Here is a 26,654-nt window from a genome sequence, read left to right on the forward strand (position 1 = left end):
TGTACTAGATGTGGCAGGAAACATCGTTCACTAGGCCACAGTGCACACGAGATGAATACTAGTAAGTGGTCCGTGCGTCTACAGTGCTAGGGGAATTACAGCCTACACTGTGTTTTGAGCTTTTCAGGCAAATGGATGGATTTAGGAGCAGCGTGGACTGGAGTCCCAGCGTGAGCCCTATCTGGTCCCCTCATCTTTCACAGTAAGGAGAGGTCACTCAGAAGGTCATGCTGTAAGCTCTGACATGAAGGCGAACTGCCTAGAGAGATGTCTACTCGGGGTTCTAAGAAATAATCGTAAGACACAAAAAAATCCAGTTAAAGGTTATTTATTCAAAAATATTTTCTACTAATTCTTATTTTTTTTTTGAGACAGGGTCTCTCGGCTGTCCTGGTACTCCATCTGTAGGCCAGGTTGGCCTTGAACTCAAGAGATCCTCCTGCCTCTGCCTCTGAAGGTCTGGGATGAAAGGTGTGCACCACCATAGCAGCATTTTCTACCACTCTCTAATTCCTTATCAAATTAAGACAGGGAATGATGTTACACAACTGCTCAGACACCCCATGCAGAATACAATCACCCCATTATCCACACAATGACAAATTCATTTACTTCACAAAAGATTCATAATTGGTACATAGTATTCCATAACAAAATATTTTATAAAGCTTATCTTGATATCTCAGTTAGGAGTTAGCTAATACAAAATGATATTGGCTTTAAAAATCAATCCAAACAATGACTTAATTTCTTTTCTCAAAAAACTCAGCCATAATTGTCTGAAGTCTCTTTACTGCCCTTAAGTTAAGAGCCACACTGAGGGTCAGGGGTGTGGTTAGTGGTAGAGTGCTCACCGAGCAGGAGCAAGGCCCTGAGTGCCACCCCAGCACCTCAGATTGTGACACATTGTCAGTGGCTAAAATATGCTGGAGATGTAACACACATTTCCTACAGGTTCTTGCATCCAAACTAACATCCAGAATGAAGTACTGAAAAATGGCTTTTGGAGGCTGGAGAGATGGCTCAGCAGTTAAGAGCACTGACTGCTCTCCCAGAGGTCCTGAGTTCAATTCCCAGCAACCACATGGTGGCTCACAACCATCTGTAATGAGGTCCATTGCCCTCTTCTGGTGTGTCTGAAGACAGCAGCAATGTACTCATAAAAAATAAATAAATCTTAAGGAGAAAAAGAAAAGAAAGAAAAAAGGCTTTCAGAGGACAGGGGTGGTGTTGAATACCTAAAATCCCAGCAATCAGGAAACTGAGACAGGTAGACCTCTGTGAGCTCCAGGCCACGAGGGGCTACCTAGAGAGAACCTGTCTCAAAAAGAAAAGAAAAAAGAAAAGAAAAAAGAAAAGAAGGCGTTTGGAAGCACATACGTTCAAGGGAAAGGAGAAGTAGTTTCTCCTCTTCTTTTTTTCTCAAGAGGTAGGCACAGACCCAGGACTGTTCATACCAGCGAGGCATGCAGCTACAGAGGCAGCCCCAGCTCTGGTCCTCTTGACGGTTTAAGAAGTCAGTCTTTTCTCAACAGTTTCCTGGTAAGCAATAAAGCGCCTCAGATTCATCTTCACATTGTCGAGAACACACAGCTGATCCGGGCTGTATCTGGCCCTCCCTTCTTTCCGCATCTGGTGAGAAAGAGCCACAGAGAGTGAAAGCATGTCACCCAGCTTGTTTTCTATTAGTCATTCACTTAAGTTAACTATTTTATAAACAAGACGTTTCAAAGAATGCAGTCGAAGGGTTGCTTCAGATTAAACAGATATGGAACATGAAGAGAAAAATGAAAATGTGCCCATTTCCCCTTTTTCCATTTTCACTGACGCAGGATCCCTCAATCAAACACAGAGCCTGCTGATCTAGCTAGTCTCAGTAGGCAGCTTGTTCCTGGGATCATCTATCTCTACCATCTGAAGCCGAGATTCCACCTAGCACTTTGGTGGGTAAATGTTGACCTACAATCTCAACTCCTGGTTTTCACACTTGCAAGGTGAGCCCTCTAACCACTGAACTATCTCTCCAACTTGAATATACACATTAGAATTATAGTTACAAGCCAACTGCACACCTTTGCTCCCAATTTTCTGGAGGTAACAATAGAGGGAGGTGAATCTTTGTGAGTTTGAGGCCAGCCTGATCTACATGGTGAGTTGCAGGAGAGCCGGGGTAACATATCTCAAAAAACCAAACCAAACCAAACCAAACCAAACCAAACCAAACCAAAAACAAAAAAAAAAAAAAAAAAAAAGGAGGGAAAAAAGTTACAGAAATAAGAACTATGAAAACAGGGTTGAAGTTTATGAAAACCAAATCATAACTCAACCATAGTCCTTTTTTTTTTTTTTAAAGATTTATTCATTTATTATATATGAGTACACTGTAGCTGTCTTCAGATACACCAGAAGAGGGCATTGGATCTCTTTACAGATAGTTGTGAGCCACCATGTGGTTGCTGGGAATTGAACTCAGGACCTCTGGAAGAGCGGTCGGGTGCTCTTAACTGCTGAGCCATCTCTCCTGCCCCCATAGTCCTTTTTTAAAAAATATTTTTTATTTATCTTTAGTTAAAAATGACTACCCACAAAGGTCAGAAGAGGGTGCCAGATCCCCTGGAGCCATATGAGAGCTGAGAATCTTACCCAGGTTCTCTGAAGAGCAGCCAGTGCTCTTAAAAGTAACCACCTCTCAGCCTTCACTTCTCATCTTAAGCACCAATCCCTGAGACTGACCGCAGAATTGGCTGGTGGGGCCCCTACTGGCATCTCTACTAATTTTCTCATCTAGAGGCCAGGAGCTGGGGCTAAGAATACATATTCTGCCACACTATAATAAATGAGATTAGCTCAGAACTTAAAAATAATAAATAAAAGAATCCATTCTGAACACGACAGCAGGTGGCGCTGTGGGTACTGGGAGGGAAGGACACTTTTGAGAAGCAGTCTTTAGACAAATTCTCTAGTCCACCACATGGAGTTGTATTCAAATGCAACTTGAAGTTTCTAATGCCTCCTTTTTACAGAAATATATATACCTCCATTTTATGCAAATGGGCTTTGTCCTAAAACTGCAGTTCATGTGTAGTTACTTGCAAAGCATCTGTAAGGTCCTGGATCCATTCAGTAATATAAACAAAATCAAAGTAAAAAACCTCAAACCCGTGCTGTAGGCTGGCCTCTGCCTACTAAAGAGAGGTCACTGCAGCTCTCTACTGTAGAGAAAAACTAAACTCCAGCAGTGAAACATTTTACTGCAGCAATGCATGCTGAACGGGAAACACAGCCCCATCAACGGGCCCTCCAGTGGTTCAGGCTGCTTTCCCAGGTCAGAGTTTCCATATAGCTTTTAAAGCCCTGCCTCCTTCAGAGTTTTGTTCTTACTCTCTTTTTTTGGTGCTGAATATTAAACCCTGGGTCTCACCAATGCCAAACACATATTCTTCTACGAGCCACATTTCCGACCCCCCATTCATTCTATCTTTTTCGATAGGATCTTATTGTGCACTCAGGCTGGCCTGGGACTCAGGATTCACCTCCAAGTTCTGGGATTAGAGGCTGGCACCACCACATCCGTCTGGAAGGCTGGATCACTCTGCCTAATCTGTTTTGCTGGCAGCTGTGGAGGAACAGGGTTAAACTTCCTTCTCCTTATCTCAAAGGCTCCTTCTGCAGAAACCTAAGGCTTTTATGAACAATGTAGACACCGTGCACTGGCATTAAAATAGGTCTTAGATAGTATTAAGCAAAAACATAAGAAAATGTGGTTATGTTATGCTTTTTTTTTTTTTTTTTTGGATAAGAAAGGAAGAAATCCTAGGAACATTTGTCTCTGCTTAAAGCAACAGCACTCAATGGGGCTGCAGAGAGGGATCAGAGATTAAAGAGCGCTGGTTGCTCTTGCAGAGGTACTGGTTTATTCACAGCAAGGATTTGTAACTAGGGATCTGACACTGCATGCTGCCTTTCGCAGGTACTCACACACACACTGTGCAGACATATGCACAGGCAAAAAGTCCATATAAAAATAAATATCTCAAAAGGAAAGTTCTTCTTATTCTGGGGGTGCTGGGGTTGTAGCTCAGTGGTAGAGTACTTGCCTAGCATATGCAACTCCTAAAAGGAAGGATGAACAGATGGATAGAAGAAAGAAAAAGAAAACAAACACCCCTCTAAAATGGGAAGATTCAAGTTTGTTCCTAAAATCCATAGGCACTGGCATAACTCAGGGGTAGAGTACAGGCACCACACGACTGTGTTCAATTCCCAGCACCAAAAAAATAAAAACAAAGCTCTTGGTTGTCCTTATTGAGTTAATACAACAGTAGCTATGTGCTCGAGGACAGAGCACCCTGAGGATGCCTTCTTTCCCCACGTTAAAAACACCCACAACAAAGCTAACACACAAAAGCACATTATAGCATGGAAAAGAAGTTGAAAAGTGTACAAAAGCGCTTCTAAAGCATTGCTACATAACACAGCTCTGGTGACGTCATGAAGAACTTGTCAGGATGCCACTCTGTCTCCATCCAGTTATTGAAATACAGCAGCATTCTGAGGAGCTGGGACAGCCAACAAGCATTTCATCGAGTGCTGTGGTGGAAGTGCTGGGCTAGCCGCTGAACTGAACAGGAATTACTTACACACCCTCCAAGCTGCATGGCCCTTCTTCCCAGAGACGGTCTGCTGCCGAGACCTGTGCATTTATAAAGAAAGCAATACAAACCTTCATTTTGAAGACTGGCTGGAATTCTTTCAAAGCTGCTAACAATTTAATTTGAACTGAAGCCTTTTCAGCTTCTTCACCATCTGCAAAAACATCAAAGAGGGCATCCAAAGCCTCTCCTGCTACCACGAGGGAAGGGTCTTTGGTGGTGACTTCCAGCAGAAAGCACCCAATGGTCTATAAAAAGCAAACAGAGGACAGTGAAGGTCAGTCCCAAAATGTCGATGACAAATGTGCCAACAGCTCCCATATCCTATCTTCACACAAAAGATGCCAGGGAGGAGAAACCTTCATAGGTCCAAAGATGCTACATGCAGCTACAAATACGCTACGCACAAGTTAAATATGCTACAGTTTACACTACCAAATCAAGTGAACTGAGGTCTGTAAATGATATGAAAATTTGATTTTGGAGATTAGTGTTTTCCTTCTGCTTTCTCGTTTGTAAGAATCATCACTACCACTCTTAATTCCAGCACTCAGGAAGGAGAGGCAGGCAGAGCCCTGTGAGGCCAGCCTAGTCTACCTACTGAGCTCCAGGGCAATCACATAGTGGACCCTGTCTCAATAAACCAAGAAAGAAATAAAACGACAAATCACAAGATTAAAGCGACACTCTCATTTTACTTCACTGTTTTTGTTTTGACACATGCTCATTTACTTAGCCCGGCGGCCTCAGAGTCCTTATAGTCAGGAGTGACCCTGACGTTCCTGCTTCAACCACCCATGTGCTGGGAATGCAGAAGAGTGCCAGCCGGCCTGGCTACTGGGTCTACTTTTAACATTTTCCCTCTTTTCCCTCTACAATTAATTAGCTTATGATGAGAACATTCCCAATCTGCAAAGGCCTCTTCTAGAATAGCCTGATTATAGTTCTATGTTATAGCTAGCTGTTCTGTGGGGGTGGGACATGCAACCTGTTATGGGGGCAGGAGATAGTATCAAGCTGTCAGTTAACCTCTCTGAGCTCGGATTTCCTCCTTTTAATGTAAGCAGTGCAGATAACCTCCATGACAGTATTTTGTCTTTTTTTTTTTCCCCCGGAGTTGAGGACCAAACCCAGGGTATTATGCTTGCTAGGCAAGTGTTCTACCACTGAGCTAAGTTCCCAATCCGTCCATGACAGTACTAGGCTTAATATCCTAGAGTGTGCTATAAAGTATACATCTCACATATGAAGTAGTCTAATTAAAAGGATGGAGGAGGGTAGTAGGTACAGTTGGAGGGCGGGCGGAGGGGAGTTTAATAAAAAAGCATTGTATATACAGACAAATGTACAAAAAATTAAAAGAAAAAAAGGATGAAATCAAAGGCATTGGGACTAACTTCTCATTTGCAGGACTAAGCAACAAGACACAGCCTATGCAAGTGTTCGAGGCGGTGCAGAGGAACAGGGGTGCTAAGGTAAAACTTTGTTTTACAGGAGAGATGAAGATCTCTCGAACTCAAATATAATACATGGCTTAGGGCTTCACTTGTAAAAACAAACTCGAAGGATTATCTTCCAGACAGCTGGAAAGCAGTGAGGCTGAAACAGGTATTAGAGTGTCACAATGCATGATTATGGAAGATACAGAAGAAACAGTGAACCAGCAGGGCTCCCTCCTCTCAGGTGACTATGGCTTTGTCAAGCTGACATAAAACTAGCCAGGACAGCCAATGTGCTGAGTGCTGACATGCCAGGGTTGCTGATAGAGTGATGTTGCCTGTGTGGTGTTTCTCGGACCTATCTTATCTGACCTAGCAGGATAAAACACACAAACATTTAACACCAGAGCAAAGCCAAAAGTCACCTTTAAAAATTCCATATTTAGACTGATGCTGAAGACAAATTTATTTATTTATTTATTTTAAGCATTTGAGTCCACTGTAGTTGTCTTCAGATACACCAGAAGAGGGCACCAGATCCCATTACAGATGGTTGTGAGCCACCATGTGGTTGCTGGGATTTGAACTCAGGACCTCTGGAAGAGCAGTCAGTGCTCTTAACCACTGAGCCATCTCTCCAGCCCCGACAAATTTATTTTTAAGAAAACACATCAGGAGAAAAGTTAAATAAAAATAAGGCTCACCTTTTCAAGTACTTATTAAAGTCAAAGGGCATACTCTAATAACTTTATTAGCAATTTCTTTATACAATTTGCTCTTAGCATGAATTCCTTCCCATTTCTACTTAACTAAGAATTTAGGTTATAAACAAACTGTTTACCTTCAGAGTTTCAAGTGTGCCATCTTCTTTGGCTAGGACACTGCCAGTGATCCCCAAAATACTGACCACATTCACTCTAACCCCGATGCTACTACTATGAATGCCTTCTCTGCACAGTGTCATCAGCTGCTCAGGTGTCATGCACTGTTGAGAGAAAAGAAATATTTGCAGGCATTTAATTACTTATCTCATGCATATATGAGTGTTCATGTGTGTGGGTTGTGTAACAGTTTTCTCTGAGACTGAAACATTCCATCCTACAGGGAAGCTCTTTATAAAGAGGAAGGTTTAAACACTTGAAATAGCTTCAGGAAGTCCCTGAATCTGAACAAATTCACTAGGCCCCTTCCCTGCTGAGTAAGCGAAAAGTTGAGCATCCTTCTCAGATAAAGGAAGCCAAGCTGCAAAGACAACACTCAGCAAGCAGAGTGGGAAAGACTCTCAGTACCGGGAGAAAAGCTGTAAAGACTCTTGGTCTAGACCAGCACCTGGAAGAAGCAGGAACCAGCTGAGCTGCCAGGAGGTTTAGACCAACTTTAGTCACTTGGAAAAGAACACTGTCCAACCTGTTGAGCTGCAGAATGTGCAGTGTGTGCCAGGTGCTGGGTGGCCTTTGGTGACACAGCTGTCCTCTATTCCTGTAAGTAACCCCTCACTCATATTCTTGTGAATAAGACCAATAAACTCATTGGTTCACCAAGCTGGACTCTGTTGGTAAACATATTTTGGTTTGTCATCGGCTCTGTGTCTGAGCTGAGTAGACGTGTGGGTTGCATTTCCTTAGGAAAAGTTTTGTTGCACAACAATGGGCATCTATGTGCAGGTGTTCACGCACCTGTGTGTAATGTATGAAGGGCCAGGGCTGATGCTGGGAGTCTTCAGGAGTTATACTCTACCGCCTTCATTGAGGCCACTTGAACCCAGAGTTTGCCAGCGCAGCTACTGCGACAGTTTACTCTAGGGACCCCACCTTCACCTTCAGTGCTCTGGAACTGTAGGCCACCCACCCACAGGGCAGTTATACAGATTCAGGAGATCTGGACTCTAGTCTTCACGCTTGTATGGCAAATACTTTAATCACTAACCTACCAATCTAGTCTTTTTTAAGTTTGAAGAGGAATATTGTAACTTGAGCATGGGACATTTTCTTTAGCGAAAAGCCATCAGAAACGTAAAGAGTTTGGGGGTAGAGGGAGGTGTAGCTCACTGATAAAGAAAGTATAAGCACAGGGGAAGGAGGAACTGAGAGTCATGTCGGAGAATAGGAGCCAACCTGAAGGAGTTCCTATTAGCATTTATCAAGTTTTCAACCAAAAAGAATAACTCGGCTGGTGTGGTAGCTAGGACCAGAGGCTACAAATAATGCCAGCACTTAGATGGGCAGTAGGATCAGTTCAAGGCCAGCCTGGGCTATATAATGGAACTCTCTCTCTCTCTTTCAACATAAATAAAGAGGCATAAAACTCTGAGCTCATACTGAGACTAAAAGCAAAGATATGCGAAGACTGGGTTCAGTCACAGCTACAGACAGAAAAACAAAACGAGGAACAGAGGGAGTGAACGAGAGAGAGAGAGAGAGAGAGAGAGAGAGAGAGAGAGAGAGAGAGAGAAAAGAGTGTAAGTTGAATTTGGAGACTGCCAAGGTATCTTTTCACTAATGAGATAAAGGGTCAGACGAACTCACTTTTAAGAAAGCCCATCAGGAGAAAAGGACTTATTTAATAAATGGTTTTACTAAAGCTGAAGGGCACAGTCTAATAACCTCACTAGCTATTTCCTTAGATAATATCTTATCATGTATTCCTGTCCATTTCTATTTATTTACTTATAGGACAATATCTTTAAAAATTTGTCACAAACTATGCCAAATTTACTAAACGACCAATGAGATGGTGTCTCATTTGCAGAATTCTACCTGACAGTACTGCACAAAGAAGACAAAGCTGGCACTCTAGTGTGCACCTCCTGAAGGGCCTGGGCAGCTATGGTCACTGGCGCTAAAACCTTCGAGTGCACATACTAAGACGTGATCTGTGACTTAAGTATGAAATACATACAGCAATATGAATTTTTCTTGCTGAAAAATTATGAACATGAATCTAATTAGATGTAGGCTTTAACATAGATACGACATAGAGGCATTAAAACACTATCAGACATATCATATATATACCATTCAAACCTGACTACTGAGAACAAAATAACAGCTTCTTCCATGAACAGATGGCGTAAGGGAAGGAAGCTGGCTAAGGGAATAGACAAGAGCCACAGATAGGAGTATACAAAACGACTGTGCTGGACACATCCAGTGGCTAAAATGCATAGTATATAAAATCACATCTCTATAAAGCTGCTTAAAAACTTATCAAACTTGCTTAAATAATGTTTAAAATTATGTGCTTATTACAGTGCATGAACCTGGAGATGCGCCGTGATGCACGAGTGTGGAATCAGGTCTCTCCTTCCTCTTTTTGTGGGCACTCAGGGAGTCAGGCTGGCCGGAAGTGCATTTACTCTCTGAGCCATCTTGCCTGTCAGCCCTTCCTTTTTTGCTTTTTTAGAGATACTGCTTTATAAATAGATAGATATATAAATAGACGGACAGACAGACAGACAGATACAGACAGGTAGAAGAGCTAGCCATGATAGTGAATGTGAAAGCATAGACAAGTGGATCTCTGTGATTTTGAGGTCAGCCTGGTCTACACACCAAGTTCTAGGACAGTCAGGGCTACATAATAAATGCTCTGTCTCAACAAGAAAAAGAGAAAGGATAAGCGACAGAGGGTCTAAAGAGACGTCTCAGCAGTTAAGAGCACTGTGCTCTTGCAGATGACCCAACGCCCATATGGCAGCTCACAACTGTCTGCAACTCCAGTTCTGGGGAATCTGACACCCTCACACAGACATACAGGCAAAACACCAATGCACATAAAATAAAAATAAATATATATTTTTTAAAAAGCAAAAAGATAAAATCCTATTTTGTAGTACGGCTGACCTCGTACTCATGGTAACCCTCTGACTTTTGAATCCCCATTATTGTGATTACAGGAGTGAGCTGTCACACCTGTTATGATGCAGATTTGAACAAAACAATTATCAAAAGACAGTGCTACAGCAGTCTGCAGAAAATGAACTGTCTTGACCCTGGAGTGATGATATTAGAATTTCAGCTTTTAAAAACATAACATACATAATTACATATGTAATCTGATAACTTACTGGAGAAATGTGATTTGCCTAAAAATACTCCCAGAGAAGATTCAAAATGCAGGGGCAGCAGGGCGTATAGATGCCTGCCCTTAATCAAAGCACCTGGGAGGCAGACACAGGTTTAGGCCAGCCTGGTCTATTCACTGAGTTACAAAATAGCCTGAGGTACATAGCGAGACACTGTCTTTGTTTTCAAAGGAAAAAAAAGTTCACAAAAAGGCCGGGGAAACAAATAAGGAGGCAATGTACTCTACTGCTGGGGACTTGACCTAGTGCACATGGCCTTGGGAATATCCTTGATAAAAAGTGACAGGTAAAACCATAAGCCACCTGTCAAGAGAGGACTCAGGAAGGCAGAGGTGAGAGTTTCTAGAATAAAGTATCTGAAGGAGAGCAACAACATCTAGAGCAAATGTTTGCAGCATAAATATAACTAAGGAACATCATACAGGCAGCCCCCGTGTTGTGCTGCAAGCTGGGGGAGGGGAGACTTTTCTACTTCAAGCCCTTCCCTTGTCTTCTCACAAAGCTCCTCTGTAATTCTGAATCTCTTCTAGCAGGGGTTCCCCGCCCCTCTGGTTACTGTAATTGTAAAAGGCAGAATCTTTTCAAGCTTCTCAAAAGAAGCTTATAATATCTTACCTGTGGAATGTTCTTGGAGGCCATTGTTTGCAAAAGGGCCCTCAAAGCACTACTTATGGCTTCTAGAAAATCAGCATGTTTAGCAAAATCTAAAACACAAAAGGTTTCCAAAAACACAAAGATGAAGTGCAAGTTTTCTCTTCTCCAAAACAAACTTTTGTAGGAAAAGAAACAGGAATAAAGCAAAGCATGCAAGTATTGGCTTACACTGTTATTACAAAAGCACTGTTTCTTCAGATTTACTTTATTGTAGGTGGACGAGTGTTTGGCCTTCCCCTATGTCTGTGCACCATGAATGCAGTGCCCAGGGCAGTCAGGAGAGGGCTCTGGATACACTAGAATGAGGTGGGTTATGTGTCTCTGCGTGGGTGGGTTCTGAGAACAAGAGTAGTTAGATGTTTACTTCTTGACAAGCCCCAACAAAAGCATTCTTGATATATTTAAGCCGAATGTTAACAGTGAGTCTGAAAGAAGACTGTGGTAGGGACACGCAGTGACCTACAGCGGTCCTGACTTAAGATGGGTTTTCACTAGACTAACACTCAGCAAGGGATAAACCTGGTTTTGGGGGAGTCTCATCTCTCAGGTCTCCTGTGGGGCTGGCAGGCTGTAGGAGAGTCATCTAGGAGAACACTAGTGTTCTGGACAGCACAGGCTCATGGCTTAAAGGCTCTGCTCTTCTCCTACTGTCCCTTCCTATGCCTGGCAAACATGACAGCACAGTTATGGCAGGGACAAAGGAGGGCCACCCAGGTGAGTGATCCCTTTGGGACATCAGGCTCATGATTTCTAACGATGCACAGCAAGTATGCTCCGTCTGGGCCATCTGACACCTCGCCATTCACCTCCCACACGCACAGTCCAAGTTCCTGCTCTTAAGCATGGGTGTGACTTAAATCTTCTTCAACCACATCCACAGCAGGTCAGGTCATAACAAGCAATGTGACTTGCGGCTGACTCATAGGTGTGTGGTTTTTCCTCAGACTGGGAACCCGATCGTTTTGAGAAGGTTCAGGTCACCTGTGAGTGCCCCGCCGGATGATTCTAGCACCAAGTGTTCACCGTTGAGTGAACAAAGCCTCAGTTCTGGCCCATGGCCCTTAAGTTTTCCAGTGGAGACCCCAGTCTCTTAGATTCCGACTCAGCAATGGTGACACTCTGACTCGGCCCAGATAATTCTGTTAATGTGTGTACACAGGGAGCTCCCGTGTAGGACGCTCCTGAGAATCCCTGCTGCACACCAGGAGCAACCATCAAGACATAACCACTGAAAATACCTTCAGACATTGCCAGATGTCCCCTGGGAGAGGAACAACTACCCATAATGGAGAATCACTGCCTAGACATTGTGGGATGGAGACAAATCACCTTCACCATTCTGCACAATTCCAGGCCAGAGAGACTTTGAGAGGAATCGCTCAGGCTGTTTAAGAATTCATGGGCTCAGGGTTGGGGATTTAGCTCAGTGGTAGAGCGCTTGCCTAGGAAGCGCAAGGCCCTGGGTTCGGTCCCCAGCTCCGGAAAAAAAAAACCAAAAAAAAAAAAAGAATTCATGGGCTCAAGAGATCCTTCCGCTTCAGGCTCCAGAAAAGCAAGAGACTGAAGTACACTACTCATACCTATTGCTTTAGCCATGAAGCTTATGGGGGATCTGATAAATCGCACCAGATACCATGGCTCATTGGCCTGTTGTGCCTGGGACATTGTCCTATATCTGATCCCTCCTTCTTAGGTTGACAGGCAAAGAGAGAGGCAGCTTCCCACAATTAATTAATTACCTTCCTTCCTTCCAACAGGGTTTCTCTGTGTAGCCCTGATTATACTGGAACTCACTTTGTAGATCAGGCTGACCTCAAACTCACAAAGATCCTTCTGCCTCTGCCTCTCAAGTGCTGGGATTAAATGTGTGTGCTGCCTAGCTCCACAATTTTCTTTATACAGGGTCTCCCTATAGTCTATGCTGGCCTCAAATTATCAATTCTCTTGTCTCAGCCTCACAAGTGCTAAGATTACAAAGATACAACTTGATATCAGATGTGTAACATAAGATTTTAAAGTTTTATTTATTACTCTGTGTGTGTGTGTGTGTGTGTGTGTGTGTGTGTGTGTGTGTGTGTGTGTGTGTGTTCAGGTGCATATGTGCATACACCCATGGAAGTCAAAGGACAATATACAGAACCATCTCTCTACCCTAAAATTCAGAGATCTACCTTGGGTCATTGGGCTTTCACAGGAAGTACTTTTTACCTGTTAAGTCATCCTACCAGCTCCCCAACAAATTTAAACCAGGTTTATTTTATCTTTTGGGCTTTCATTTTTAGATACTATATGAACCAAAGAAAGGAGTTCCTGTAATTAGCACAGCACTGATAACAGACCAGTTTTAGGATCAGCCACACCTTGGACAATGACATGTGATCTGTGCCAGTTCATTTTGATCCTAGCTCAAATGCTTTTTCCAGAGTCCCTTTATTCAACACAGCCCCTCACACCATTCTGCCCTTTTCTTCTTCACAGCTGAAATTAAAGAGAGAATATGAGTTCTATGATTAGTAAACCCCAAGCCTAGCCATTTACTCTAGTATTAGATGGCATGTGACATAAAGTCAGAGGTTAAGAAGTAAGCATGAGCTTGGGCTGGAGAGATGGCTCAGTGGTTAAGAGCATGGGCTGCTCTTCCAGAGGTCCTGAGTTTAATTCCCAGCAACCACACGGTGGCTCACAACCATCTGTAATGGGATCTGACGCCCTCTCCTGGTGTACAGGTTTTATATGCAGATAGAGCACTTATATACACAAACAAAAACAAAGTTAAAAAGAAGCACGAGCTAACAATGGCTTTAATACAGTTTCTTGCTATCTGCTAAAGCCTGGTGTACAACGGAGGCTCCACAACTGATGTGAAGGTATTACTATCAGTACTCAAGTTTCCGTGTGCCTGATCTACGCAGTGAGTTAGTTGCAGGACAACCAAGGCTGCACAGAAAGACACTGTCTCAAAAATAAACAAAACATCCTGAATAACACAACAGTGCCACGTGTATCCTAGGGCAACCAAGCCTCATCAATTGGAGAGAAGTCATATCCAGTACTGGAAAACTACCAAGTATCATGTCTGGAGAGTTGTGACCTCAGAGGTGGCCTTATTACTACCACATTACCAAAGTGATAGTTTCCAACTACCTCTAAATGTATCCTTATCTACATAAGTAAGTGTAGACTCTCATCTCAAAGCTTCTTTCTGTAGCAGGCAGAAGCTAGCAGAGACCTACAACTGATCAAACACAGCGAATAAGTTACCCTGGGGACCCAGGGTCAGCCCCAAAGGGACACCTGTAACACAGCTCCCAAACTGAAGGTCCAGGGAACATCACAGAGAAAGGAGAAGGGAAGACTGGAAAAGCCCGAGGACCAAGAGGACTGCTGCAAGAGAGTTCTTTTGAGCACTACAGGGATGCTGCTCCTTTGAACTCTCCGCAAAATGACTGCTGGGGGAGGAGAATCGGTTTTCTTTCCTGTTTGCTTTTTTCAAAGACCAGACCATAATCCTACCTGGTCTGCCCCAAGTACATGCAGGTGAGGCAGCAATGACCTGACTGAACCAGAGGGTTCTGTGTGCCTATGTTCGTGTGCATTTTTAATAGGAATAAATATAGAAGGGGGGTGTCAAAAGAGGGTTAAAGGGGAAAGACACGAGGAATTGGGTAGAAACAATGCAGATATAGTATACTGGTGTATGAAATCCTCAAACTAAAAGAATAAAGACTCAAATAGCCAAATGAGGATTTGATACTTTTGATACTAATTTCAACACTTAAACACACACATACTCACACACACTCACACTCTACTGGCACACCTTGACGGTCACTGGTAATAACATGTGACTGATATCTGGGAAAGGTTTCTGCAGGTTAAATATGTCTAAATGTTTACCTGGCTGAGAAAAAAGAAGCTGCGACAGGTGCTGAGCAAGTGTTTGAAGGGCTGGGGCTCCACCGAGATGGTCTATGTCCAGGAGAGACACAAGACTCTGGAGACACATAAGGGCTCTACACTGAATGGTGCTCATTCTGCAAAGAAAGGAGACGATCTCAAGTGGACACACTGGGCTTCTATGGGCTATGATTTGTACTCTTGTTGGTGCTGACCATGGCACAGCATCTTGCTTTATACTCCATGCTAGCCTGGAGCTCGCCATGACTCTACGCTGGCTTCGAATTGTGATCCTCTTGAATACTGCAAGTACAGTCACGAGCTTCTGGCCTGGCTCAGTGTCAATTTTTAATCTAAGAGTACCTGTAAGTTCAAGGACATCTGAGGCCGTCACAAACAATAATGTGACCTGCTCATCTGCCAATCAAAGTGCCTGAGCACAGCTCATTTGTGAGTCAAGAGTCTCTCTCTACTTGGCCTTACACAGGAAACTCCTTAATTTTCTCATTTTTATTTATAGTTAGCTGTTTTGGGGATGGATCCCATGGCACCGCACACGACAGACAGGCACTCTCCACTGAACCACTTACTCAGACCCCTCTGCTCGGCAGGCTGCCCAGGCAGAGTGTGAACTTGTGACCCTCCTGCTTCACTTCAGCCTTGGGCAGTAGAGATTACAGACGCCCACCCAGGCCTGCTTTCTTCCTTTCTTCAGTAGCTTCCTCGGGAAGCCACTAGATGTGTGTCCCTAAATAGTTCAGTGTGCCTAGCTGTGTGGTTTGGGAAGATGGAACCAATGTACACAGGTGGTGTCCATTCACTCAGTGCCTCACAGTAATTTCTGCTGTGTTGTGGGAGGTTGGGTCCAGTTCAGATCCTCTTTACTGCCTCCTGAAAGTCAACTTCTTACACATCTGACCATGACGAACATCAACGTTCTTTCCAGGTTGGGGCGACTATGTCCCACACTGCTGTGAATATCCCCCCTACACCAGTATCCTAGCACACGAGGGACACAAACTTCTGCAGGGTGTGTATCAAGGTGGGTCTTGGGAGCATTTTCTCTTCAATATTTCAAGATTTCACATATTGACAAAATGATAAATGTGTCTGAAAATCCAAAGTTTCTTACTTCCTAATCAAAGGTTTCCAAGTAGGGTTCTTAGAACATATGTCAACTGCATCACTGTTTGGTGACGATGTTTTCTCAAAAACCTAGGTTTGAAAGGAAACGGGAGGTCATCTTAAACAGGATTTCTCTGTAAAAGTCAGACTTGTTATTTACAAGGTCAGGTGGTCAGGATGGAATTACTGTCAATTCTGCTTTATACCCAAGCCGCTAGCCCCTGTGGTGAACAGCTCACACCAGCTATGCTCACACCCCAACTGGAGACCAGGATGAAACCACTTACTTTCTTTGGAATGAGGCAGTTGGTAAGGGCAGAGTGAATCTCATGGGACAGGCACAATGGGGACATCAGCTGTCCACTGCACTCATTGAAGGAGTTTTCCATAAAGGCTTCACTTTCATCGCTACTAGAAAGCTCTTCCCACTCATCATCGGAGGGATCTGAGGAGAGGGCAAAGCAGATGTAACTGGGGTGTCAAGGAAACTCCCATGGAGGCTGCTTGCTCTTGGTGTGGGGGTGGGGTTGGAATGGGGATGTCTGGTGTAAGCCGGGAGCAGACCTTCACTGCAGCACATGTTGACAATAACCTCCAGAGCAGTCTGCTGAGCGGTCAGCAACGCCATGGCCTCTCTCAGCTCCTTGTCAGTAGACTAAAAAATAAAAATAATAACAATAATCAAGTAATTTTTTTATTACTTCCTTGATTAGAGTCTACAGGACAGTTTCTGCAGTTGGAATAGACTATATGGAGGCTAGAAAAGCTACAGGACTGCAAATCAGTACTGTGATTTCCTCTTGGTCCAGTAGAGCAAATTTTTGTTACGTGTGTTCCATCTATCACAGGGCTGCACAGCTGTAAAGAACAGAATGTGTCTGAATCTGGACCACATCTGTTTAAAAGCAGCTCAGCATAGTAAGACATCTGATGCTAAAATACCTATTTGAGCCATCTTCTTTGAAAGACACATTCAACATATACTCTGGCCAGGCGTGGGGACACATACTTATTCCAGTACTCAAGGGGTCATCAGGAAAACCACCTCAGTTTGAGGCCAGTCTGGTCTGTGGAGTAAGTTTCAGGCCACCTGGGCTTTATATGGACATCCTCAAAAACAACTGAACATACCCACAAACACTATTAACAGCCTTAAATTAACAATGCTTGACAAACAGTAGACAGCCTTAATTCCTGATTTTCTATAAAAATGTAAAGTAACTTTTTCAAGATTGGGGAAAAGAAAAGATTGCAGGAAAAAAAGCTGAGCATGGTGGTGCACATCTTTAATCCCGGCACTCGGGAGGCAGTGGCAGGGGGATCTCTGTGAGTTCCAGGTCAGGTCAGCCTGCTCTGCAGAGTGAAGTCCAGGACTGCCCGATATATAGACCTATAATAGAGACCAGGTCATAAAAAACAACATAAAATAACAACAAAAAAGATTGGGAAAATAAAAGTCTAGAGACGGCTCAGTGTCAAGAGTCCCAACTGCTCCTGCAGACAGGACAGTCTGCTTTTCAGCACACGTTAGAGCTGACACCACCAGCTCTGAGAAAACCCCATGCTCTTCTCCGACTGCCATGGCCACCCCTACCCATTTGCACATGAACACACACAAACAAAACAAGAAAAAAAGATAGAAAAAAGACATTAATTTCAACAATTAACATTTCTTGAAATAAACAATATAACTCTACAGCCACACTGACATCCAAAAGTGAGTGAAGTAACAGTTAAAATAACATGCACTTTATTGTTTACAAATTCAACTTGTCTTTCTAATGAATGAACAAAGTATAGCAGGTCACTAAGCAGGTCAACTATAGTTGCCCAAGCATTCTACAGACGTGGATATTTCAGACTATACCCAGTCATTAATACCTGTAGGTTCTGCATTCATCGAGCTAACACACATAACATCATTTTTCTTCCTTCTTAAAAGCTATTACATTGTAGTGGTAGGGGAAGGAAGAATTCAAATTTCAGGGCTCAACCTTCCAGTCTCAGCCTAAGTATCTGGGACACAGAGATAACCTACTATGAGCAGTCAGGCAAACCAAGACCACAAATACCTGGGAAAAACTGCATCTGTCCTTGACAGCATTCCATAAGTAATGTAACATATGTATATATGTGTATGGGTGTGTGTGTGTGTGTATATGTGTGTATATATAGATATATATAGATATATAGATAGATATAGATATAGATATGGATATAGACATGAGGGCAGGGGATGTAACTCAGTAGTGGACTATTTGCCAAGAATGTGCAAAGCCCTGGATCTGATCCTTAACATTAAAAGCAATTAAGTAAGTTAGCAAAACAAAACCCCCTCTTATCCAACATTGTACTACATTTGTTAAGAATTCAAAGATGGAGCCAGTCATCGAATGGTAGAATGCTTGCCTAACATGCACAAAGTCCGTGTATGATCTTTAACAGTGCACAGCCTGTGGCAAATCTATAATCATGGCACTTGAGTGAAGTGGAGACAGGAGAATTAGAAATTACAGGTTATGCTGTGGCTATACAGCAAAATCTGAAACTACCTGGACATATGAGGTCCTGTATTAAAGCAAAACTAAATAACACGTCCTAACCCAGAGCCGACTAAAGGCGTGGGAGGGAGGGTGTGTGAGTGAACGTAAACAATACACAATGAGGGACTTAACTACTGAAGATTTGGAACCTGGGGGCTGAATCAGAGCCAATTCCCAATGAATATGTATTTAAACATCGTATTTCCTCAGACTTACTGGGTCCAGAGTTAAATATATCTGTAGGTCTTGTAATACATCACTATTGTCCTCACCAGAGTGCTTGTGCTCATTTAAAATGCAGCTAACGAGCCAGGCACGCACACCTTTAACCCCAGCACTAGGGAAGGAGAAGGATGCACCTCTGGGAGCCTGAGGCCAGCCTCGTCTACACAGCAAGTTCCAGGTCAGCCAGAACTACAGAGTGACACTGTTTCAAACAAACAAAAAATAAAATCCCACCAACAAATTCCTTGTCTAGGAATTACACTTCAACTTTTGGCCTATTTTTTTTTTTTTTAATAAAAATGAAGGATGACTGATGGAAGGCACAGAGTATTCTAAGGGTAATCGGTCCCTGGAATATATAGTCCATTTCCTACTAACACTATGTATAAAAACATTCTCTTCAGGTTCGTGAGTGTGCTGTTCAGCTACACTGAGAAGAGACTGTCACTAAGTAGTTTGATATGGATTCTCTCTACCCAAAATACACACATATCCATGTTAGAGAAAACTCCGATTACCTTCTCTTACGAAACTGCTGTTCAGAGCATTCCTCTTCTACTTCCTGCTATCAAACTGACAGAACCAGTCCAGAGATTTGTGTCTAAGTCATTAGGAGCAGGGGCGGGGGGAGGGGTGCAGCTGAGGAGGGACAGATGGAAGGAATAAAACAGGAGACTGGATAAACCATTATCCTGGAAGCTAAGGAGGAACATTCTTATTTCGGCATATGTTAAATTTTGCTCTTTTCTCTACATATCTGAGTCATGCCTTAAGTTTCCTTTTTTTTTTTTTTTTTCGGAGCTGGGGACTGAACCCAGGCCTTGCGCTTGCTAGGCAAGCGCTCTACCACTGAGCTAAATCCCCAACCCCGGTGGTGTACACCTTTAAGCCCAGTACTTGGGAGGCAGATGCAGGTGGATCATGGCCAGCCTGGTTTACACAGAGTTCCAGGACAGCCAAGGCTATCCAAGAAATCCTGTCTCAAAAACCAAAACAAAACAAAAAGTTTTTTTTTTTTTTTGCCTTAGGAAAACACTGTATTTCATGAGCTCAAGGTTTTATTTCTCTCCTTCCCTTCTCTTTCACTGTGTGTTTTAAACAATTAGCATTCATTCTACCATGGACAATACCCTCAGCCCTCTGCGTGCATGTCTATGTAAGCAGTGTAGGCACCTGAGTGTACACGTGTGCACACACACGGGGTAAAGCAGTCTTCCTCTATCCCAGCCTGCCTCCTTGCCTTGAGGCAGGTTACAGGAGTGGAGAGAGTCCTGAGTGAACATGCATTGTTGACACAGTCACTGCTATGTCAAGGAGCTCAGAACCTCAGACCATGGAGAAACCAAAAGCCTCCTTCTGACCAATGTGTGGGCACCGCTAGTGTCTGTGGAAAATGTCCACCATAGCTTTCTGGCCCAGGATATTTATGACCTGAAGACGTCTCTGTTACAGAGACTGCTCCTACCAAGATTAGCTAAACCCGTGTCCTTGTCTATCTGGATGTAGTAGCCCTACCTCTTTGTTCAGCTGTATGCAATAACCCCATCTCTCTGTCCAACTCTGTATAAGAAACATGAGATTCTGGGGTCTCACAGTCTCTGCAGCTGAGAGCCTAGATCACTGGATGCCAGCTTCATTCCTTCACTATTCTAATGAGGTCTCTCTGTGTCTGTCTCTGTCTCTCGGTCTCTCTCTCTCTCTCTCTCTCTCTCTCTCTCTCACACACACACACACACACACACACACACACACACACACACACACACACACGCCTACTGTTCTGGCTAGCATGGTTGGCCATTGAGCTCTGAGGATCCACCCGTCTACAGCTGCTAATGCTGGAGTTCCAAGCAAATGCAGCCATATCTGGCTTTTTTTTTCCTGGAACACTCTTACTCAATGAGCCATCTCCCAGCCTACAGTACCTCTGTTTTAAATTCTTAAGGAAATACATCTGGCTAATATATTCATATTCAGATCTGTATTCCCAGGAGGGCAGTAAACGTTAGAACTAATCCCTAATTATTTTTTAAGCAATGACATTTCTATCTCGATCTGGTCAGAGTGGGTGTTTCTCCTCTCCTTACTCCTTTTAGGAGCTTCCTGGAAGCAAGACTGCAGACAAGAAGAGTCGCACATGAACACCAGTATCTGACTCCTAGCAAGAACTTCAGATTCTTCAGAGTTCCCTAATAGGTTAATAGGAATTCCCATGTCCGAAGGTAAATGCTGTAATCCAGAACTCCAGACGTAAAGAAAAAGTTTGAGGCCAACCTGGGCTACCCAGGTAGACTGTTTCAAAACCACCTCAACGTCTGAGTGCAGATGGGGTAGAAAAGCAGTATACCTGAATCCTTTAGGACAAGGAAGAATATGAGAGCTCCGCTAAAAGCACCAACATTCCTACCTTCTATACGTGGATATAAAACCAGGCACAGCCCAGGTCAGGCACATCTAGACACCATGTACTCCCGAGAAACACTACTCACAGATACCTCCCTTTAGACACTGTTGCTGGTTTTCAATAATGCTGAGCAAGAGACGTGAGAGGACTGTATGTCCCTCTATATGTCCTGTGATCACAGGGGAGCTGCTGTGGTTCTTATTATGGCATTGTTTGGTCTACAGGAAACTTATAAAAAGCTTGATTCCCACAGAGCACTAAGATTAAATGAGTCATGCAGGCTGAAAAGAAGGCTTAGTGGTTCAATGGTCCTGATGCTAAGCCTAATCTGAGTTCAATCTCCAGGTCCCCCGTGGAAGCAAAAGGACTAATGCCTGCAAGATGCCCTTTGACCTCCACACATGTTCTATGCATAAGCTCCTCTCTCCCAACAAAAATGAAAATCTAATAATTAAAAAAACAAAACAAAACAAAACATAAAACTGTGCTTTGTGGGTTGGAGAGATGGCTCAGTAGTTAAGAGCACTGGCTGCTCTTCCAGAGGTCCTGAGTTCAGTTCCCATCACCCACATGGTGACTCATAACCATTTGTAATGGGATCTGATGCCCTCTTCTGGTGTGTCTAAGGATAGCTACAGTGTATTCACATACAAAAATAAATAAAAATCTTTTTTTTTTTTTTTTTTTTTCGGAGCTGGGGACCGAACCCAGGGCCTTGCACTTGCTAGGCAAGCGCTCTACCACTGAGCTAAAGCCCCAATCCCATAAATAAAAATCTTTAAAAAAACAAAAACTATGCTTTCTAAGTCTTCAAGAATGTAAGAGTTAGGGATGGGGATAAACACTCATAACCCTACTTACTAGGGCAGCTGCAATCAAACAAAATCTACAAGAAAATATATTTACTCTGAGCTATAATCTATTTAAAGAATTCTCAGTAATATAAACTAATCAGAAATGTAAGATGCTGACACAAGACAATTAATTCCAATCAACCTCATGTGAGTCAGGACAAGCCAGCGCTGGTACTGTCCCATGAGAGAATGTGAATTGTATTCTCCTAGCTGAGGTGTGTCACTTTCCTCTGTAGGCTCCTGCTCTTCCTGCCTTCACACTACCTCATCCAGCCGACTGACTCTCTAAACGTTACCCTGTCTCCACAGCTCTCTCTTACTTCACCACTTCAGACAGCTCACTTGGCCCTGTGCCATCTCCAACAGCCTCTCCTCCTCTGCTCTCCCATCTGGAGTTAATCATATGCACCAGGCTTACCGAATTACTCGGGAATTTGATAACAAGTCTACCACCATACTTAGCATCGGGCTAACGTAACCACAGGCTTACGAGTTTGTCTTCCTAAAGGGGATTTCCCCAGTGCAGAAGCTCGGCTGAAGAGTCTCGCCTGTAACTAGCACAGCACTGAGTACACATAAGCAGCACGGGAGGCACGCATCTTCCCAACGGGGTCTGGCCTGTCTTCCTAGATACTCTTGCCTCCAGGCCAAAAACATTCTCCCAAAGCTCGGGTCTACCTACGCTTTCGGCTGAAGTAACTAGCAGCTGCGCACCCTTGCGGCATATCACAGCAGCACGAGCACACCCACTCCCCAACCTCTTCTGCTCAGCAGCAGTGGGGACGGAAGGCTCGCTCTGCTGCTCTGCTAAAGACAGGCATTAAAATAAAAGAGGTAAGAACTCAGTCAAAAAGTAAGAAGAGTAAGATCAGTGTGAAGACTGCCTGGAGGAGACAGGTAACTGAGCTGGGAGTCAGGAAGACAGGTTGCTATTGCTAAAGTGTTCTGAAAGCCCCCACACAGGAAGGTTCCGTTTTAGATAAGAGATATTGTTTCTTGTTTCTTCTACATGGGTACATTTCTCATGTTACAATGAGAATCAACAGGAAATACAACTCTTACTGAAAAATTGCCTAATTTTTTTTTTTTGGTAATGCTATGGAAACCTATAGAAGCAAACTGACATATTAATTCATGTTGAAGGGCTGGAGAGACGGCTCAGCAGTTAAGAGCACTGACTGTTCTTTCAGAGGTCCACGTTCAATTCCCAGCACCCACATGGCAGCTCACAACTGTATGTAATTCCAAGATCTGACATTCTTACACAGGCAAAACAAGCAGGCAAAACACCAATGCACATAAAATAAAAAATAAAATGTATTAATTCATATCGAACATCAATCTGACTTACTGGAAGTAAATCGGAAATAAACGTTTTCCTTCTGAGTTTTCTTTTATGAGGAATTTCTTCCATTTCATCATCTTGAAATTCCATTTCACCATCGCCGTTGGCATTGGCTAGTATGTCCTCGCTCTCTGCGGCATCCTTTAGTCGCTGGGTTTCAGCCTCCTTCATCTGAATGACTGTGTCGCCAGCATTCACCCCCAGAACTTCAGACAACGTGTTTAGGATGGCATTTATGATTTCTGCCTGGCTCTTAGACGGAATAATGTCCTTTAGGTTCCAGATTGTGCCTGGGAAAAAACAAGCACGAAGAAAAGGAACTGCCTATGGAATCTTTATTAAAAATAGGCTCTAACACTGACCGGGTGATACACAGACTGACTCGGTATAATAAGAGGAAATGCTAAATAGTGAAAATAGGTGAAATGTAACTAATTAAACAACATGTAACAGTGAGGGAAGAGCAGTTTCCACTGGGCTGAGTCTTTAGGCTCTAGTGTAACTTCAAAATATCCAGCCCAACTGCCTTTGCTCATCCCGGCTTGGCACACACTTTTCTCTGGTGCAGAACTTGCACACCCTGAGACACTGATCAAGGTTCTCTGAAAGTGTGGGAAGTGCCTTGTGTTCTTCCATTTTCCCCTCAGCTGTTCTTCTCGGCAGCTTTACGTTACAAGTGTACTGGGATGTTTTAATCCTCCAAAACCAAACAGAAGACAGACGGCAAGTTCTCGTTTCTTTCTAACAAAGTAAGATAGTGCTTCCAGGAAGAAACCGGATAATTTTTTACAGTGAATGGCAAGGTCTGGGATGCAGCTCAGCTGGAAGAATGCTTGCCTGGTACGCACGAAGCCCTGGGTTCAACCCCAGGACTGTAAATCAGGGGTGGTGCTGCACCAGTAAGAACACCTCAGGAGGCGGAGGCAGGAGGATCAGAAGTTCCAGGTCAATTTCAGCTACAACACAAGTTATAACCAGGCCATATGAGACCTCATCACCAAAAAAAGTAATAAAATGAAAACGCCACTTAGGCATAACTAAAACCATTGGGAGTAGAGGGTAGAAGACATTAGTCATGATCACTGTGACATAATTAACAAAAAGATTAACCCGGGTGCCCATCTGAGGCTCAACAGACAAACGAAGAATGGCTTCCAAGACAGGCAGCACTACAGAAGGACCCTGTCTCAAAAAACGAAAACCAACCAACCAAAGCCCAAAGAGCAGTAAACACACACACACGCACGCACGCACACACGCACAGGAATACTACTCAGCTTTGGAAAAGAAGAAAACAGCAGAGTGCTGGGTTTGCTCCCCAACATATCATGAACTGGGTATGGTGACACACACTCATATTCCTCGCACTCAAGGAGTAGGGGCTTGCTGTCATCAGACTAGAAGTAAGTTTGAGGCCAAACTGGGCTACAGAAGGCCCTGTTTCAAAGAATAAAAAGAATCAGTACTAATGCATGTTACTATGTAGACAGCCTTGAAAACCTTAGGCCAAGGGAAGTAAGTTAGTCATAAAGGGACAAGTCCAAATGATTCTATTTGTATAAGGTTTTTACCAGAGTCAAATCCATAGAAACAGGAAGCAGAATGGTGGTGTCCAGAGATGGGGAGGGAGAGCAGGGTCAGGAAGTGTTCTCACTTAGTGGATAGAGTCACTCTTCAGGATGAAGAGCATTATGAAGTATATGCTACGGAACTAACCATCAGATCACTTCAGATTTCTATATTCAGAGACACTGGGGCAAAAAAAGAAAAAAAAAAGGGAGGATGAAGCTCATAGAAGAGCAGGTCATGTCTTAGCTGCTCTAAGTGAACTGTGAACTCACTCAGTGGGTCATGGGAAACGGGAAAGCTGGGTACAGAGATGGCTCCGCAGTTAAGAGCACTGATTGTTCTTCCAAAGGACTGCAGTTCAGTTCCCAGCACCCATAGAGCAGATAACAACTATTATAACTCCAGTTCCAGGGGACCCAACACCCTCATACAGACATATACGCAAACAAACCACCAATGCACATAAAGTAAAAATAAATCGTTAAAAAAAGAGAGCAGGGGCTGGAGAGAGATGGCTCAGCGGTTAAGAGCACTGACTGCTCTTCCAGAGGTCCTGAGTTCAATTCCCAGCAACCACGTGGTGGCTCACAACCATCTGTAATGGGATCTGACGCCCTCTTCTGGTGTGTCTGAAGTCAGCTACAGTGTACTTGTATATAATAAATGAATAAATCTTTAAAAAAAAAAAAGAGAGCGGAAAGTCTAAGTAGAGCACTTCTATGTTAGACAAACATAGTTTGTCACACTGGATGGGCTGGAGAGACGGCTCAGGGGTTACGGGCATTGGCTGGTCTTTCAGAGGGCCACTGTTCACTTCTCAGCAGTCACATGGTGGCTCACAACTGTCCATAACTCTAGCTCCAGGGGATCCAATGACCTCTTCTGATCCTCAGGCTCCTTCACACATGTGGAGTAAATTCACACAACCACACACATATAAAGAGAAAAAGTAACCTAGGCAGCAGTGGTACACGCCTTTAATCCCAACACTCTGGAGGCAGAGGCAGGCAGATGTCTGAGTTTAAGGCCACCCTACAAAGATTGCAAAGACATCCAGGCCCACAGAGAAACCCTGTCCAAAACACCAAACAAACAAACCAAACAACAACAACAAAAGGAAAGAAAAAAGATAATCTTTTAGATTCTAGGAGGCTTTGTAACAATGAAAAACCACATGGGTTAGGGATCTCTGCTCTAACACCTACGATGTTCACAGACCAGACAGAGCATAGAGCTGGGAATGACTGAATCCTGGCCCCCACTTCTATCACAATTACAACTTCACTTGGGTAAACCTTACCTGCCACCAGTGTCTTTAGAAGAATGTATTCCATAGAGGTGACAGGACAAAGCAAAGCAGACTCCAGTACACGCAGTGCTGTGCCATCAAAAGATTTCAGGAGCTCTGGATTATCTTCTGTCACTGTCTGTAAACAATAGGCTATAAGACAAGAACCAACAATTTAGAAACCTGTGAATTATTTAATATAATTTACACCTGTATAACTCATAAAAATGTGCATTTTTACAACTTTTAGACACATCAGCCTCATTAGGTATATAGGCTTCCCTTCGAGGATGATATACGCAAAAGAGGCCTCAGTGCTAGAGATCTCCATCTCTCCTCTTTTTTAAATTTCTAATTCTTTTTCTTCTTTCCTTCCCATCCCCCCAAAACAGGCTTTCTCTGTGTAGCCCTGTCGAACTCATTTTGTAGACAATGATAGCCTAGAACTCAGAGATCCACCTGTCTCTGGAGCACTGGAATTAAAGGTGTGTGTCACCCTCACAAGCTATATTTTTAACTCTTTATAAAACTATATTTTCGGGGTTGGGGATTTAGCTCATCGGTAGAGCGCTTGC

At 43.4% G+C, this 26,654-nt stretch overlaps 1 protein-coding gene across 1 annotated transcript in view; it reads right to left on the reverse strand.

The window, feature by feature from the left end:
• Positions 1-312: 312 nt before the first annotated feature.
• The window catches only part of Heatr3 (HEAT repeat containing 3), a 37,865-nt gene continuing 11,523 nt past the window's right edge, over positions 313-26,654 (reverse strand). Inside the window, exons 6-15 of the mRNA XM_341654.10 lie at positions 26,092-26,232; positions 23,229-23,512; positions 16,416-16,506; positions 16,139-16,296; positions 15,859-15,941; positions 14,727-14,863; positions 10,791-10,879; positions 6,933-7,076; positions 4,724-4,900; positions 313-1,632 (exon numbers count right to left, since the gene is read on the reverse strand). Of these exons, the coding sequence (XP_341655.3) occupies positions 1,510-1,632; positions 4,724-4,900; positions 6,933-7,076; positions 10,791-10,879; positions 14,727-14,863; positions 15,859-15,941; positions 16,139-16,296; positions 16,416-16,506; positions 23,229-23,512; positions 26,092-26,232 (1,427 nt within the window). The 3' untranslated portion in view covers positions 313-1,509. The remainder of the gene's footprint in view (positions 1,633-4,723; positions 4,901-6,932; positions 7,077-10,790; positions 10,880-14,726; positions 14,864-15,858; positions 15,942-16,138; positions 16,297-16,415; positions 16,507-23,228; positions 23,513-26,091; positions 26,233-26,654) is intronic.

The sequence above is a fragment of the Rattus norvegicus genome, chromosome 19 (assembly GCF_036323735.1).
Source record: "Rattus norvegicus strain BN/NHsdMcwi chromosome 19, GRCr8, whole genome shotgun sequence".
NCBI lineage: Eukaryota > Metazoa > Chordata > Mammalia > Rodentia > Muridae > Rattus > Rattus norvegicus.